A 17,673-nucleotide genomic window follows, 5' to 3' on the forward strand; every position below is an offset into this window, starting at 1 on the left:
CAGGATTATGTCTCCATCTCTGCAGTCTATTCCTCTTTTATTACAAGAAAGTACTTTACTAGCTTTATTTATTGCAGCTTGGCATTGCATGCTGTTATTAAGTCTATGATCTACCAGAACCCCCACATCCTCCATTACTGACCCCCCAATTATACTCCCCCCTAGACAGTATGAAACATACATGTTGTTACCCCCCAAGTGCAGAACTTTACATTTCTCAATATTAAATGTGGGTACACCACTGATACCCTTAGACCATTCAAAGTATGAATCATTATTCACTACTGTCTGGATGATTCTTTATTGTTAGAGCTGTAAAACGACCGACGTCCCCAGGACCTGCTTGTAGAAGATCCTGAGATGGTTTAGATTGTAATATAAATGGCAGAATGTGAAGTCAGCAGTTTTTTAATTATTGGAGAAGAGCTCTCTATTCTGAAGTGAAGAACGCTCAATGTTTCTTATCATAGGAACTGCGAGGGCGGCTGGAGGCCGGACACGAGACGGTCGGTACGCTACGCAAACAACTGAGCGACATTGAAAACGATCGGCGCACCCTGGAGCAGAAAATATCACAAATGCAGCAAGATTTTGACACCACCACCATTGCCAAGGACGACGCTGAGCGCACTGTCACCAGACTGCGCAATAACTTAGAGCAGCTTAACAGGTAAAGGACACGTACAGGGTGCTGAGATAAAAGAAACCCCAGGAACAATTTCATATTCCTGCACAGAAGTTCAAGGTTTCATTGTACAGCCGTGATGACATTCTTGTCTGTGTTGCAGTGAGCGTGTTGCGCTGGAGCGGAATATCCAGAATCTTCAGGAACAGCTGGATACACAGCGTCAGGAAGCAGAGAAACTTCAACTAGCAAACAGTGACCTGCAGCGGCAGAGAGACCTCCTTCAAGAGGAGAAGGAAGATGTGTGCCAGGACCGCAGCCGGGTGTTGCGTGAGGTGGAGAGAGGGTGAGCGAGCGCTGGTGTGCACATTCATGGTCATAACAAACACATTCACATGTCTAATACACTCAGAATCCTGGCTATAAAATGTAAAGACAAATCTGATGCTGGACTAGACAGGAGGACCAGCCAGATCCCCATCCCAGAATGTTCCCTGCATGACCTAAATCAGAGTTCTGTCTGGTTGGGATCATTGTAGGTTTAGAGTGTTAATATCCATCAAGAGTTTTATCTTTTTTTTTTTTAGTGATTTGCATATCTGGAGCCAATATACCAATGCATACATTTACGTATATATATATATATATTGCACTTGTATGTTTATCTCCCTCAGTGGACTTTTTAAACATAACACCATAGAAAAATCATTAAACAGACCATAGTAATAAAGAAGTTCAAAAATCTTCTATACATCTTTATATAATCTTTACTATTACATATTGCTCCATTTATCTTCAAGGACATGGTCTTTTGTTTTAGTTGTGAATGAGGCCATTTTTTCTCTTTTTTGGTAAAGTTTCCCATTATTCATGCTAAAAATTCTTTGGTGATCATTACATGAAATGTTTGTCATTATTCCGTATCATTTTCAGACCGCTGTAGGTGTTGGTTGGCATAATGTAAGCAAGCTGTTTTGTGTTGTTGGTGCAGCACAAAATGATAAAATGTTACAAATTCTGCCTAAGGTATGAACATTTATGTGCACAGCTGTAGGTTGTGATCATATGACACATGAAATAATGCCACATATAAGATTTTCATGGTCCCATTCACATTTATTCTTATTTCTACAGGCACAAGGCTCAGGAGCAATTGGAGGTAAAACTGTCCACCCTACGGAAGGAGCTGGTGTCGGTGAAAGAGGCTCTGCAGCAGTCCAGCCTGGAGAAGGAAGTGTCCGATGCAGAGAAAGCTGACATTTCCCAGGCCCTGTCTAAGGTGAGATCTCTTCATTCTAATATGAGGAGCGTGTTGCCTAATCCTAGCAGAGGCTGATTTACTGTCCATGAGCAGCAGCTTAGGAGACATAATGACACAGCTTTACACTACTTAGTAACTCACTGACCTGAATAAAGCAGGCAAGATGGTGGTCATTCATATGTTTTAGATTTCACTGTCCACCTTCTTCCAGGTCACAAAGACATCTATAAAATATTAAAGTCTGATGTTAAATTAAATAATTACCTAACTATTATTATTATAATAAGATTTTTACCCATAGAATATTTGTGATTCATGTAATATACAGAATGTGATTCATTTACCCACATGGCAGGCTTTATACATTTTTACATTGCTCCTTGTGTTGTCCTTCTGGATAAGCCTGCTAGTTTTCTTGGTACTTTCACTTTGTTACCATAAAAGCTAAAAGTCTCTTTAATCATTCATTTGGGGTCACCACAGACTAGCAGGGATTTAGTATTAAACTGTTATGTTCCCAATGTTCACCAGCAAGGAGAAGACTTCATATCAAACCCAATGTATCTTCTTTTCTTCCCATCAGGCAGAGACAAGCCGTGCCGAGCTGGAGTTGGCACTGAACCGGCAAAGGACGGAAGAGGCTTCTTTGCGAGATGCTTTATCCAAGATGAGTGCACTGAATGAGAGCCTGGCCCATGACAAGATAGAGCTGAACAAGGTCATCGCTCAGGTACTGGTCACACCGCAATGTAGTCAGGGGACACTGAAGGGGTGAAGGGTGCACAGAGTTCCATCACTATGACCATACAGACTTGGGATCTGCAGGGGGCGACCAGATCATTGGTATACTTCTGTGCAGATCCCAGTGGAAACTGTATACTTTCCATCAGATATTGAAGCAGGAATGATGCTTTAGACACATTGTTTTTTCTTTCTACAGTTGGAGGATGAACGCTCCTTCTTGCAGGGACAGAAGCATGAGGTGGAGCAAGAGAAAGCCTCAATTCGGGATGAGCTGGTACGGTTGGAGCAAGAAAAACTGGAGCTGGACACAGAACGTTTCGGTTTGGATAATTCCCTACAGGCCATGGAGCAAACCCGTGAGAATCTCCTACTGGAGCTCCAATCTCTCCGAAAGGAAAAGGCACATTTCCAGGAGCAGCTAGGGCAGGTAAGACCTGGGGATTATGGGAAAGGTTTGATAGAATACAAATACAATAGAGTCTTGAGGCTCATTCTGCCACTACTGCCCATGCAGGTGACACGATTCCGGAACTCTCTGAGCGAGGATCTGGTGCAAAGCCGGAAAGAAGTGGAGCAGTACAGTGAGAGTCTCCTGAGGGCCACTAAAGAAAAGGAGGTGCTGATGAAAGACAAGGGCAGCTTGGTGGTGCAGCTCACTGCGTCCGAGCGTGAGAACCGAATGCAGTCCGAGGAAATAGCTGCTCTCAGGTAACATTAACCTTAAAAGATGGATCTACAGATCAGTGGGCACACCAATCACTGTGGACCCCCAACAGTCCTTTCAGGTCATGATTCATTTGTAGTTCAGTAATTAGTGGCCTAAAGGGGCAGCACTTGGGACTCTAACCTGAGTCTGTGCAGTCATTGAAGAGTTACTGACACTCCTTGTCCCGGTAAGCCAGGGCTGGCTGCTTGCAACTGTAACTAAGCAGCTATCAGGTCAAACATAGAGGAAACCCACGCTCCACCGACAATAGTACACATAGGGCTGTACACACATTGTAAACCACCATCTATAGAACCCTGTCACTCTTCTCCTTCACAGGACAGAGAAGGAGGCTTTGGAGACCTCGCTGTTTGATGTCCAGCAACAACTGACCAACATCACCTCTCGCAAGGAGCAGCTGGAGGCCGAGAGTCAGAGTCTGCGACTGGCTAAGGAGGCTCTGCAAGGTACTTACCAATTTCCTGAATATATGGCAGGCGGCAAGGTAGAAGCTGCTGGGGAATGAGATTGGCAATTATGTATGTTTATAACAGTGCCCAAGGAGTAACAGGAGAGTTTAGGCTGTGAGACGAAGCATATGCAGCCGCTGGTGTGTACCAGAGATTGTTATATAGGGTAGTAAATAACTCTGGAATCCAACACCAGACTTCAGTACTGACCAATACCCTGCACTACAAGAATCAGCAGTGCATTCAGCTGGAGCTCTACAAAAAGAGAATCATTGCGGTATAAAAGTTTGAGAATATGATAAAGGTAGAATCCCCCTAAACTCTTCATTTTTTTTTTTTTTTTGCATATTCTGCGTTTTTTCCCATTTAGAACCCTTCTCTATCTGCACTTTATGACCGCTGTCATTGGCTAGGATTAGTAATGCTGTTCTGCCAGCCTTATTGGAATATTTGAGTGTTCCTTCTTATAAGGAATTAAAGTAGAAGTCCACTTTATTCTGACAATGGTCAGCTAATTCTAAATCACTGAGAAGCTCTGCCTCCTTTTTAAAGTAATCAGGAAATACCTGACTATTCTCTGATCATCTTTCCTGGCATGTTGACCGGTCTCAGGATAAAGAAATGCTGGCTGTGAATATTACACATAGAAATGATGATATTGTTGTAATTTTTATTGTACCCTAGTATGATTTCTTAAAGGAATATTAAGAATAAGATAATATTAATTGTATATCAGGGTGGAGGGGCTCTTATGTACTCTATCACTAATCTGTGCTTGTCTCCCCCTCAGCGGATATCAGCTCGGTGCGTCAGCAGATGGAGGCCGCAGTTGCTAAACTGGAGCGGGACAAGGAAGCCCTCAGCCTGCAGTTGGTCCATGTGGAGAAAGAAGCTAACATTGCCTTGAAGAGCGAACAGAAGGCACATGAGGAAGATCTGGAACACCTGCTGAGGGAGAAGGTTCTTATTTCTTTTCATATTACCCAATATACACAGTGCAGTGACAACACAAAGCAAATACCATCACGTCAATAACAGCCTGACAGATCTGGGGCCAGGAAGTAAATGTGGCAACACAGATATTCCTTCTTTCCCTAAAAGCAACTCTTATAGACCAGCATCAGGCAATAATGGCACTGCATAGAGTGCAGATGTAACAGTGCTTTTTATAGCCACTATGGGAAGATGTGTCCTCACTTCCAGTGCTGGTGACCACTGAGAGATGCAGACGCCATGGGGTCACTGCAGTAAAACACTCTTTAAAGATTTCATCCTTTTACTTTATCCAATCAAAAAACATTTGGGTGAAGTTGGGTACAGCCAAAATAACAGAAATTGGATGGGAGTGATTGTGTGTGGGTTTTTATTGCTGGGACTTGTAGTGGCACCACATTTATTGATGTGTCTGTGGGATGGAAGACTGGGAAGAAGGGTGCATGCTGGGACTACACAGGTTGTCAGTCAGGTATGCAGGGCACATGATGCCAGCCTGGCCCAGGTATTTCTTCACAAGATGTGTAATATGCAATGTATTGCAGGAAGCTCAGCGTCTGGAGCTGGAGTCAGATAAAGAACAGCTGGTGCACCGCCTGACACAGGAACGGGAAGAGCTCCTGGCCAGATATGAGATGGAGCGCGAGGAGATGAGTGAGGAGATAGCAGCTCTGCAGCAAGAACGTGATGACAGTCTGTTACAGGCCGAGAATGAGAAGCAGCAGGTGAGTCAGAAACACCTCCAAACTGTACAGATCAATGCACCGGACAGTCTCCAGGGATAATTATTGCCTTATTTCCTGGCTGGAGGACATCCAGCATCATCTAGTCCCTCCCATCCCAGACTGACTCTGCACCTTTCATTTATTTGTGTTCATTTCTTTCAGTCATTAAGCTCTGTGTTACATGTGAATGTTATCTACTGCAGTTTGCATGTGTAGCCTGCCTAGGTATGTCCACTCCTCCATACTGGCCCTCATCAAACTTTCCTTCTTGTAACCTCTTCTGTTCCTGGAGTGGTTGGTGAAAATTGTACCCTCTTGTCTCACAGGCGCTATCCCTGAAGGAATCAGAAAAGGCGTCTCTGAGCGAAAAACTGAGCAACACTCAGCACACACTGACCGCCCTCAGCCTGGAGATGGAGCGCCAGAAACGGGAACACCATAGCAGACAGGAGCAGGACCGGGTGAGGCTTTGTACCAGGGTGGGGATGGTGTATATGGTTTAATGTACTCTGGGGGTGGTCATGGTTCTTGGTGGATGCACCAAGGGGTTGGACCACATCCAAGTTTATGGCATCTGCAGAGCTTTGAATCACCTATAGAAACCCATCAATTGTTTAATGTACAGAGCACCATCATCAATCTGAACTCTGAGCTGAAGGGTCTGCGGGAGCAGTTTGACGAATCCCTGGAATCTCATGAAAGGGAACTGAAGAGTCTCCAAGAGCAGATCCGAGAGATAGGAAAACAGCGAGAAGTAGCACTGCGCGAAGTGAGTCCTAACCGGTAATGGCTGATTATAGAATGACTGCAAATCCAACTGGGATGGCTCACTCCTTGTGTTCTTTCTCAGCTGGATGAACTGAGAACTCAGCTCTGTGTAGCAGAAGACGGACGGGACGCTGTGCGACGTGAGCTGATTGAAGCTCACCGACGTGTGCGAGAGGGTCATGAGCTGGTGGAGGTACATAAGAAGGAGGTCCAGGACCTGCGGAGGTCACTCAGCGATGAGTCCAAAGAAAAAGAGGCAGTACAGAGATCCAATGAGGAGCTGCGTGGGGCAGTACGCCGGGCAGAGAGCGAACGCATTAGGTACATTTTGTAATGTTGGTTATATAGCAAAAAGTTATTTTGTTTAGAACACTCCTCTCAGGGTTTTATTTTATAACAAGGAGTAATAGAAATTTCCTGTTATTCATCACCAGAATAGGGGCTCCAAATAGATTCCCTCTCTATCTCTGTTTTAGTGACAACTGTAATAGAGAGTGTTATACTGACTAATAGGGGCACAGAACAAGGATTTAACCCAGAGTTCTCCCCCAGCCGCTTTTAGCCAGGTGCCCGGCACTTTTCAGCACCCACTCGGCTGTTTTTGGGTGGTTACTGCTGAGTTAGGTTACAATTCATGAGCTTCCACCCACCTAGAGTTTCTTTCTACCAAGCTTAAAAAAAATTTCTGGGTTGAGCACTGTAACCATCCACCACTGCATCTGTCACTGCTGGGTGGGTTGATGCACCAAGGCTGACCATACTGATTACATTTCACCTACAGTCTGAAACGTGCCAATGAAGAGAAGGAGCAGAGGCTGTCTGTTCTGGAGGAAGCTAGAGCCGCCACCGAGAAGGAGGCTACTGACCTGCGCACCAACCTGCGAGAAGTGGAGAGATCACGACTGGAGGCTCGTAGAGAACTGCAAGATCTGCGGCGGCAGGTGAGGGTTTGTGCATCAGGGTGCTCCACAGGTGAAGTGAGAGATGTCATAGTGATCATTGAAGTAGCTGTAAGGTGGCCCCTGTGCCACTGTGCTGTGCAGCATGCAGATCCCTTACCATACACTTCTGTGATTGTTATGTTGTTGTGTAATATATATATAGACAAGATGCATCCAGATCCTGAATACCAGATCTGGCAAAGGTAAAGCTAAAAATCTCACCAGTTCCTTCATTATCTGAAGTTATAAGGACGGGTCAGAATAATATGATTGAAGCCACCCCATCTAACTTATTTTCAGAGGTGAATTCTCTGGGTGGCATTCTGATCACACTTCACTAGCAGTACACTTGTTCCAGGTCAGATAGTAAAGCTAAGGTTCAGATGAAAGTCTGAATAATAGATTTCTGTATGTTCTTAAGGGATATTTCATCCCCTGCAATATTTCTATTGTTTCACAGCTGAAGGTTCTGGATGATGAGAGCACAAAGCGCAGCCGAGACATGGCAGAAGTGCAGGCTCGCCTCTCGATGTGTGAGCAACGAGAGGAAGAGACGCGCAAAGACAACTTTTCCTTGAAGCAGAAGCTTGTGGAGACTGAAAGCGGTCGGGAAGCTGCCAGGAAAGAGGTGAGTGCGAGTGGTTGGGATGTGTCAGATAAGAAGCCATAATCCCACCACTGAATCCCACCCACAATCACTTCCCCTTATCTCCTTTTCCCCAGCTCAGCGCTCTGCAAAGAAAACTGTCCGAGGTGGAAAGCGACTTTAGCCTGCGGGAGAAAGAACTCCAGGGCAGCTTAGAGGAGGCTCGTGGTAACGAGAAGAAGTTGCTGGACAATACCCGCAATCTGGAGATTAAAGCTTTGGCATCGCAGGAGGAAGTGGCTCAGCTAAGTCTAAAACTGAGCGCCAGCGAAGGGCGTGTCCATGGATTGGAGGCAGAGCTGGCACGCCTCGAAGGGCTAAAGAGGGAGACAGAATTTAAACTTAGCAGCCTGCATTCTGCTTTGAGGAGAACCTTGGGAATTGGCCGAGCAGGTCGCACACCAAGTCCAGCTATTAGGGGGCGCAGCAGCTCACCTCGCAGGGTATTCTCCCCACAAAAGGGTAAGTGGGCATCTTGGAGATCACCTTGACACATCAAAGACTGGCACAGATAGTTTCATGTTCTTCTTGTCTTCTCTTCATCCAGGATTCGACAATACATACACAACAACCACCGATGGACGAGGCAGCCCCATCCCACGCACAGGCAGCCCAGAACGCAGCAAGACCCCAGATCGGTCAGCCTCTCCTACTCGAGGGGAACAATTGTCAGCTGATATAGACCCAGAGGTCATCCGCACCGCCCTAAAAGACTTCCTGCAGGAACTCAGGGACACTCAGAGAGAAAGGGTAAGGGGGGGTGATATATGGGGGGTATAAAGACTGGTCACCTAAATCAGATTGTGTGTCACAGGTGTGGCCTTAGGGACAGAAGTGAATGTCACCCTTGCATTCAGGTATTTGTTATTTGCAAGGGCACTGGTATTTCTGTTGAGGACTCATCCAGGGTTAAAAACTTGCTGCAGTTCATACTAACTATTATCTGTGAGTTTGCCACAGAAATACTTTGCACAGTCTGCACAATTACTGGCCTGCTGTGTGCCATTCTACACATTGTGCAAATCTACACCTCCAATTTGAAAATGAAATATTATAAAGAAAGAAACAAATGTGAGAACAGTAAGGATGATGCAGCTTTGTCTGTGCATGCACATTATAAAATGATAAATCCACTCAATTAATTCTATAGGATGATCTGCGTACTCAGCTGGGAACAGCTTCTCGGCAGCTTGTGGAGATCGAGGCCGAGCGAGAAGGAGCATCCACACGTGTTCAGCAGCTGCAGAAATTGCTATCAGAGATGGAGGAGGGTGAGGAAAACGCTGCGTAGTAGACAGGCGTCGGTGGCAGGGCTCTTCAGGTGAAGATCTAACTAGTCCATATGTCTTTTCTCACCCAGGTAAACGCAGTGTGGACGGCAAGCTGAGTAATGCCCAGACAACACTCATCCTGCAGGAAGAAACTCTGAGACGTTGTGATAGGGAACGCAAAATAGCACTGGAGAAAGCTGCAAGCCTGGAGCGCAGCCTGCAAGCAGCAGAGAATGAGCATAGGGCGGCTCAGGTACGTCAGGCAAATGGAGGGGAATTTAATATAGCCAGAAAGGGAGAATTGACTGATATAGGGAAAAAACTCATATCATCCATTTAGATTACCACCTTTATGTATCTTTTATCTATGAGAGGCTGCAAAATTCTATTGGACAGGAAAACAGCATCTTTTTTAATATTCCATTATAATGAGACACTTTGGGCTCTATTTATAAAACAAGGAATCAGCCATTCCCGCAAATATTCCCTTGTGGGAATCTTTCAGGTCCATGTTTTTCAATGGCAGTAATTGATTCCCACCAGGGAATTTATTGCATTCATTGAGTTTATATGGAGGTCACAAAATATGAATTGTAGAACCCATAAGCTGCACAAAAGTGTACCTGTCACAAAGCTGGCATTTTTAAGATGATTTAAATGGAAATGAAATGTTAAGTAACCCTTTGTGCTGTTCAATGATCAGTCTGTTTTATTTCCTGAATCTTTCCACTCTCTCAGGACAAGCTCAATAAGATGAAATCTAATGAGGCCAAGCTGGACAACGACAAGCGGCGTCTGAAGGAAGTGCTGGATGCTGCAGAGAATCGTAACACCAAACTGGAGCTTTCCCGGCGAGGGCTGGAAGGGGAGCTGCAGAGGGTGAAACTGGTGCTGGGGGATCGAGAAGCTGAGATGCAGGAAATGCATCAGCGTGTAGAAGGGCTACAGAGACAAGTGAGTGCAGACCGGGGCCCTTTGTATACCCAGGGCCTTGCCAGCTTTATCTTTATCTAAGGTGTTGTTACCCATACCCATAGGATGTTGAGCATGTCTATCTCTATCCATGTTATGTAAATTAAATATAAACTACATGAACTCTCATCACCTGATCATAGATGTGTAACCATTTTCTCGGGGTATTCAGTTGGCAGACAGCGAGGGGAAAGTGAGCACCCTGCAGCTATGTGTGGACCGTCTGAATGCAAGTCTGGGAAAGGTTCAGGAAAGCGAGTCTTCCTTAAAGGAGAAGGTCCAGAGTTTGTCCAGTGCCCTCTCTGAATGTAACTCCACCTCCAGCTCTTCCCACGAGAAGATTGGACAACTGCAGAAAGTGCTGACTTCAAGCGAGCACGAGAGACGCATCCTGCAGGTCAGTACATAAACTCTATAATAATACTCATATGGCAGTGCCAGCTGTGTGGGAAGGGAGGGAGAAGCCTCCATTTGTGGCAGAAGTTGGTTCAAATGTCAGGTTTTATTTTACCTTCCTTTCACCCACTTTGTCCTGGCAATTATTCATACAGGAACGTCTTGAAGCTGCACGATTGGCAGTGGCAGATGGCAAGAAGCACAACGCGGGGCTTCTGGAGCAGGTTCAGGAGCTGCGTGATGAGATGGCCGAAAGAGAATTGCAACGGATGGAGCTGGAGGGACAAGTACGGCAGCTGCAGGAGGTCCGTTATCTGGCAAATAGTAACTTTCACCTGATAACCTATCTCTGGTGCAGTTGGAAGAAATCTAATTTGTTTCTGCTGTGATTTTAAAATTTTGATGTGAGATCCTGTTTTGAATTGCGTTAACCTCAACCTATATCTCTCACCCACCAGGTCCTGCGGCAGCGTCAGGAGAGTGAAGGCGTCTCACTGCGAAACCTCCAAAAACTGCAGGAGGAGAGGGAGGTGCTGCAGGAACGCTTGGTTGCATTACAGCGCACGGTGGCCCAGCTGGAAGCAGAAAAGCGAGAGATGGAGCGTTCGTCTCTGAGGCTGGAGAAAGATAAGAATGCCCTGAAGAAGACACTAGACAAGGTTGGGGCACAGAGGTGCATTTTTTCTGATGGCCTCCACTGTATATTGAGTGATGGGGGTATAGGGGACTCGAGACACATTGGGAAAAAAATAAAACATTTACCTTGTGGTAGGTGGAGCGTGAAAAGCTGAAGACTGCAGAGGACACACTTCGCCTGTCTGCAGAGAAGGGCCGCTTAGATCGCTCGCTGACCACCGTGGAGCAGGAATTATCAGATGCACAAAGACAGATCCATCTACTAGAGGTGAGAGAAGAGTCATAGAGGGACCTGTGAGGTCCCCATCATGACCCCTAGGTGATAGAATGACAGGGACTGTGGCTGTCATCTGTGTCCCTTTTGGTTGGTTCATGGCGTTCTTTCTCCCCTTCCCGCTGTCCCGTGAAGACGCAGTTAAACAGGGTTAGGCGCAAGATCACGTTCAGTTTGGTGAGTGCAGCCCAGTAAAGTGAGAGATTGCTAAGGAGTATCCTGCCGGTGTAACCCCAGCTTCTGAGTTAGTAATTCCCCCATTACTGTACCCTGACCATCCGATCCCTAACTACGTCTCCATCCTCCATCACTGCCCTGTGTACCCCAACCAGCTGAACCTCACCCATGTGTACCAATTGTCATTATTACTACTGATCCTCACTGTCCCATCTGTTTCCTGCATATCATCATTACTTACAATCCACCATCTCCTAAATCATTACTTACGATCCACCATCTCCTAAATTTCTATAATGCACATTTGTCCCCCCATTGGGCCTGATTTATGAAAGCTCTCCAAGGCTGGAGAGGATACACTTTCATCAGTGAAGCTGGGTGATCCAGCAAACCTGGAATGGATCTGATTTAGGATTGAAAACATTGGCTAGGAAATAGCAAATGACTTTTAAGAAATCTATTCCTGGTTTGCTGGATCACCCAGCTTCACTGATGAAAGTGTATCCTCTCCAGCCTGGAGCTTTATTAGCTTTAATAAATCACCATTACCATCCCAAGAGCAGGAACCTCTAAATTCCTCAATATGTCCACCTCTCCCAATTAGTATTTCTCATCCTTCAGTAGTTGTGTCCCCATTTATATCACCTTCCAGTTATATTTCCACCACAACCAAATAGTCCTTCCTGTTCTGTATCACAACAGCCGTTTACTAATCCTTCCTCACTATTCTCATTCTGTCCATGGCTTCTCCCCCTGCATCTCGCTTGGTATGATCCAGCAGCCATGTCCTTCCATGCTGCTCTCCCAGCATGCACCTCCTTCATATTAGTCTTGTAGATACATTGCTGGCTTTATCATCTTCATCCTTCTCTTCTAGACTAGCAGCCTCCATGTTTCTAGCACTATCAGTGCCCACTTACCAGTAATTCTTTTCTTCCTCTTCAGGCTCAAATTGCAGATATGGAGCAGACTCATTCTCAGAGTCTGATGGAGACGGCGGCACGGCACCGGCAGGAGCTTCAGATGGAGATAGAGAGGTTGCGGAATGCTCAAACCCAGGCGGAACGCACGCTGGATGCCAGGGAGAGGGCTCACCGCCAGCGGATCAAAGGCCTGGAGGAGCAGGTGGGTCCATGGCACCTTTCACATGTAACAGCACGGGGGCTCAGTGGTTAGCACTCCGACCTTTGCAGCACTGGGTCCCAGGTTGGATTCTTGGCCAGGACACTGTCTGCATGGAGTTTGCAAGTTCTCCCCGTGTATGTGTGGGTTTCCTCCGGGTACTCCGGTTTCCTCCCACATTCCAAAAACATGCAGTTAGGTTAATTAGCTTCCCCCCAAAATTGACTTTAAACTGTGATAATGACATATGACTATCGTAGGGATATTAGATTGTGAGCTCTTTTGAGGGAAAGCTAGTCACATGACTATGGACTTTATACAGCGCTTCGTAATATGTCAGTGTTATATAAACACCTTGTAATAATAATAACAGCCCTGCTACAGAAGAGTCACACAGAGATGTCTGTTAGCCTTGTTTAGTTACAAAGCCCTCCTGTGTGTCTCTCCGCAACTAGTTTCACTCTTTAACCAGGGACTCGGCTGCAGAGCTGACACTCCCCCAATGATGTTCTGACAAATTGTCATTTCCCCACCACAGATCTCCACCCTGAAGGAACAGCTCCAACAAGAACTGCGCCGCTGTCAGTCCCACTACACCACACCCGCACTGCTCTCAGGGAAATAACTGTGCAGGTACGAGGGGTCTCCCGCTGCGGCCCTCTCCCAGCTTCAATCATTTTTTGACATTTCATATTTTTATATTTTAACCTCACTGGACTGAGCACTGAAGGACGGCCCCTGCGTATTTCTGAGCTAGGGGGGCGGAGACATTTTATGCCCATCCCCTGAGGGACCACGGACACTTTGTACATTTTTACTTTAGTATTTTTCTATTACGGGAAGCACATTTTTATAACCTTTGCACTCCTTGTGGTGAAAACACTGAATGTAACCAATCCCGGGGCCAAACATTCCATTCCAGGGGCCCCAAGAGAACTGTGAACTAAACTAAAATCACTTTTCCACCAGACCAAATTCAAATCAAACGATAAATCAGAATTGTGATTTCTGTGTCTGAATGTGGATAGAATTAGAAGATTTTGTTACAAATATTAAATGTGAACTAAAAAAATATCCTTGATGAAGTAAAACCAACTTTGTACAAAGTTTCAGTGTTATAATATAAAGCATCAGACGATTCGATATTATAAGGACTGGACTAGACCACAACTGTATGGCTTTCGTCATCGGGGCCAGTGCAGGCTCATGAAGTATCTGGAATGTGTTTAGTTTGCTGGTATTTAACGTTTTCCCCTCAGCTGCTCTGGGATTGGACAATGGAGGAAAAACTGGGAGCAGAGCAAAGTATAAGTCACTTGGGGTTCACAAGGTCAGGTTATAGATTTCCTAGGGCCACTTACCTGCTCCCCAGCTGTATAATGGGAGCCCCCCATTACAGAGGGAATACGGAGAACCAGACGGTAAAATTCTGCACTTTATTCCTCTTTGTACAAAACAAAAATTACAAAAAATGAACAATATTCAATAATAGCGGGCGGAAAGGTCAGGTGACAGCGGCTACAGCGTGGACAGACGGGGGGTAATGGGGCGGAGGACAGTCATACAGTACACAATAAATGGATCTGGTGCCCCCGGGGGGCATTATAAGAGCCATAGCCGTGTTTCCTCTCACCCCCCCCCAATTTTCGGCAGGTGACTGGCCGGAGCCCCCAGATCCGTCAGCTGCCGGAGAAGCCAGTCCCAAGCAGAGCGGAGTCACTGTGAGGAGCGGTGCAGTGCACTGGGCTACATGACACAGTAATAGACAAATGGACAGAAGGCTAAAATGGCCACAGCGCCCCCCGGCTGCGGCACTTACAGTACACAATGGTAATAATATGGGTAAAATACTGGCACCTCCCAGCCCCCCCCTTTCAGTAATCACACTGACTACAAGTGAGGGTTCGGGGCGCCCTCTGGTGGCGGGTTCTCCTCCCTGCACGGCCCAAGCGCTTTCTTTAGCAGCTGCCGCAGCTCCTGCTGCACTGAGATCCAATGGAATTGCAATTTCCGATGGCGGCATACACCGGGCAGCGGGAGAATTTGTCTCTGCACATGTCAGCTGGCGGGAAAAAAAGAGAGGTTAGACGGGGTGTGCTAACTGACCAGCAATTATCAATTCTGATTGGCTGCCTTGGCATTCTGTACTCAGCCATCAAGTCCCGCCCCCTTGCCCATGTTTTCTCGCTCACCTCTCAGCAGCTCGTCATGCTGGCACACCAGGCGGGTGCAGATCTCCTTGTTTACTACATACATGCGCCGCAGACTGGGAAAGAGAAAGGCGCAGATTAGCAACCTAAAGAGGACCTGTCATAAAGAAGTCTATAAATTCATCTCTGTAGACTGACAGTCTCGTATTTCAGAAAAGCTGTCCCTGAGCTCCAGTCAATGACTCAGATGACGTTCTGCTGCAGACAGGAGGGGGAATTTCCTCTACACCACTTACCTGTACAGGCAGATTCCTTGCAGGCACTGCTTGCAGGGTTTGTGCACAGAGTACAGGCGGGTACACGGGTATTGCTCCTCGCGGCAATCTGCAAAGGAAAAGCACCAGTCAATCATGTGACATAAAATGCCACCCGGCTCTGCAGCACCCCCTGGTGGACCAGGCAAGAAAATGCAGTCTCGGACAGTCTGAGAGCTAAACTACCAATTAAATCAGCAAACTCACCCAGGGGGCCGGGCTCAGTGGGTTCTGTCTGCTGTGTATCTGCAGGAGAAATAAAGATTAATATGTGACAGCAAATACAAATCTAACAACATTTATTGCCCCAGTGCAGACCCAGGAACCCATTGCAGGGGTAATTGGCATCGGTGGATGGGCAGAGGGAAGTTTGTGGCCCCGGTGATCCCCCCCATAGTTACCAAAGGTGGGGACGGGGATGACCTCCTGCTGGCTCTGCTGCTGCTGCTGTGGGACGAACTCGAAGTGGTCCTGAGCCTGGTGGAGGTCCGGCTGGGTCAGAACGTGAAACCCGGTCTGCGGCTGCTGCTGCCCCAACGATTGTTCTGCAAAACATCCAAATACTCAGCCGGGCAAACAGTTTCCCCCCAACCCAGAGGATCGGCAGGGGTGGGGGGGTAAATCACTGCCAATCAGTGTGCATGGCTGCACTAATTACCCAATGGGGGGAGGGGGTGCTCAGCACCCTCAATTACTGCAGTAACCCATTATAACCAAGAGTTGCCTCCTATATTGATAAGAGGCAGCTCTTGGTTATAATGGGTTACTGCAATGTAGAGAGGAACTGTGAAGGGTGGTGGGGGGACCAAGAGCACCTGTCATGTGCGCAGCATCATATCAGATATTTAAATGTGTGGGTACAGTAAGGTCACCACGTCTGTCATGCTTATCCTTGGGATTCAACATTTTATGAGCTGCTGGCTCAGAACAAATACACAGTCAGCAAACTCTAAACATCAGAACTGCAACCTGAAAGCATTGAAGCCAAAGAATTGGCACAGCCACCAGACAGCCAGCGTGTTGCCCCTAATGCAGGGGCCCTTGTACAGGAGAGACACCAACCTCACATCACACCAAGAGCTTTCACTGTCACATGACCTCATAATACTTTGCATTGACTGTAGACAGTCACATGATCTGATAATAACTACGCCTTGTACTTTATAGGCTGCAGGTGATCACATGACCTTTATATGGCAACAGCTTTCACTACATTGGCTGTCAGCAGTCACATGACGTCTACACGTGTACTGGGTTATTTTACACGTCAGCAAAAACAAAAAAACCCGAAATCTCTCTTTATATTAATTCACCCGAAACAACAAAAACTAAAGTCAGACTGGTGGAGGTAGCGGCTGCTCTGATTGGGGGGGGGGGATTGGGGTGACATTAGGTGGGGTCACCTATGTAGAGATATTTATTGTAGCAGAAGGGGGCTGGGCAGTGGCACAAAGGTACAGCGCTTCGTAATATGTCGGCGCTATATAAATCCTGTTTAATAACTAAATAAATAAAAGTTAATAACGAGTAACTTTACTGCGCAAGCGTGTCAATACGGCGCATGAGCAGTACACGTTTCTGGACCCCAACTAACCCGCCTCATAAGGAAGTGTCTGATTTCCAGTCCCCATTCTGCAGAACTGGCAGCACCTCTGTTTCCTGAATCTTTGTATGCGACTTTTTATATCCTTTCACAATTACCTGTGAAATCCCTTTTATCTACTCCCTCAAACATTGTAAGATCCTACCATCCAAAATGACAAATCGCGGCTCGCAGATCCCCTGAGGAAGCCATTTATGTGAAACGCGTCGGGATACGGGATGTTACATTTCTATTATAATCAGGGATAATATTGTCTAGTATGTAGGCCCGACACCTCACCGTATATCATGTGATACAACTTTGAATTTGCATTTCCACGTTATTTGTGTACAGCAGTTTGATATATGTGGGGCAAGCGTTATATTTATTATATTATTATCGCATATATTTCAGGGTAGATAGACTTATCCTGTTTAATAATAACATAAGCTGACTGGTAAGCATGCCATGCTGGTTGTTTGGGATTCCTGCATATTTGTGCAGAGGAGCTGACACTCTAACCGGTGGTGGCAGACATAACACCATCCAGAGCTGTGAGGGTTCTCCGCATCGCATAGCTGGAAGGCGGCCATTTCTAGTCTGCAGCCCCCGGAATCCTGCAAGTTCAGACAAGATCCCCCCAGAGCGCCAGAATCCGATTACAAATTGCCTGCGGCAAACAATCCCCCTCCCCTTGTTACAGAATCCTCGTTATTGAACGTTGGAGGGCCCCGGGGCCCTAAACACTGAACCACGCTGCGCTGTTCCTATCTCCAGAAATGGCAGAGTTTGTCTTCATCCCCTAAAATGTTTTAATTGCAATAAATTCAGATTGAAATAAAATCACACAAATCTCACAGATCCCGGAAGAACGGCGCCATTTTTACCGCGGTCCCCTAT

At 46.4% G+C, this 17,673-nt stretch overlaps 2 protein-coding genes across 2 annotated transcripts in view; one reads left to right on the forward strand and one right to left on the reverse strand.

Moving 5' to 3' along the window:
* CROCC (ciliary rootlet coiled-coil, rootletin) overlaps positions 1-13,834 on the forward strand; it is a 17,426-nt gene extending 3,592 nt beyond the window's left edge. Inside the window, exons 9-34 of the mRNA XM_072426721.1 lie at positions 471-670; positions 789-971; positions 1,760-1,904; positions 2,470-2,616; positions 2,827-3,057; positions 3,145-3,338; positions 3,676-3,803; positions 4,597-4,766; positions 5,345-5,524; positions 5,851-5,985; positions 6,150-6,293; positions 6,375-6,613; positions 7,074-7,233; positions 7,694-7,861; positions 7,957-8,341; positions 8,427-8,629; positions 9,030-9,150; positions 9,240-9,403; positions 9,889-10,104; positions 10,295-10,519; positions 10,674-10,823; positions 10,977-11,177; positions 11,291-11,422; positions 11,564-11,605; positions 12,551-12,730; positions 13,266-13,834. Of these exons, the coding sequence (XP_072282822.1) occupies positions 471-670; positions 789-971; positions 1,760-1,904; positions 2,470-2,616; positions 2,827-3,057; positions 3,145-3,338; positions 3,676-3,803; positions 4,597-4,766; positions 5,345-5,524; positions 5,851-5,985; positions 6,150-6,293; positions 6,375-6,613; positions 7,074-7,233; positions 7,694-7,861; positions 7,957-8,341; positions 8,427-8,629; positions 9,030-9,150; positions 9,240-9,403; positions 9,889-10,104; positions 10,295-10,519; positions 10,674-10,823; positions 10,977-11,177; positions 11,291-11,422; positions 11,564-11,605; positions 12,551-12,730; positions 13,266-13,352 (4,530 nt within the window). The 3' untranslated portion in view covers positions 13,353-13,834. The remainder of the gene's footprint in view (positions 1-470; positions 671-788; positions 972-1,759; positions 1,905-2,469; positions 2,617-2,826; positions 3,058-3,144; positions 3,339-3,675; positions 3,804-4,596; positions 4,767-5,344; positions 5,525-5,850; positions 5,986-6,149; positions 6,294-6,374; positions 6,614-7,073; positions 7,234-7,693; positions 7,862-7,956; positions 8,342-8,426; positions 8,630-9,029; positions 9,151-9,239; positions 9,404-9,888; positions 10,105-10,294; positions 10,520-10,673; positions 10,824-10,976; positions 11,178-11,290; positions 11,423-11,563; positions 11,606-12,550; positions 12,731-13,265) is intronic.
* A 314-nt stretch (positions 13,835-14,148) lies between these two features.
* Positions 14,149-15,736, reverse strand: MFAP2 (microfibril associated protein 2; the record flags this gene model as incomplete). Its single annotated transcript, XM_072425766.1, is given in 5 exon segments — positions 14,149-14,789; positions 14,920-14,993; positions 15,174-15,261; positions 15,399-15,437; positions 15,593-15,736. Coding segments are annotated over 5 exon segments (449 nt in total), but the record flags the coding sequence as incomplete, so codon positions are not given.
* Between the last annotated feature and the right edge of the window lie 1,937 nt (positions 15,737-17,673).

Source organism: Pyxicephalus adspersus, chromosome 11 (assembly GCF_032062135.1).
Source record: "Pyxicephalus adspersus chromosome 11, UCB_Pads_2.0, whole genome shotgun sequence".
Lineage (NCBI taxonomy): Eukaryota > Metazoa > Chordata > Amphibia > Anura > Pyxicephalidae > Pyxicephalus > Pyxicephalus adspersus.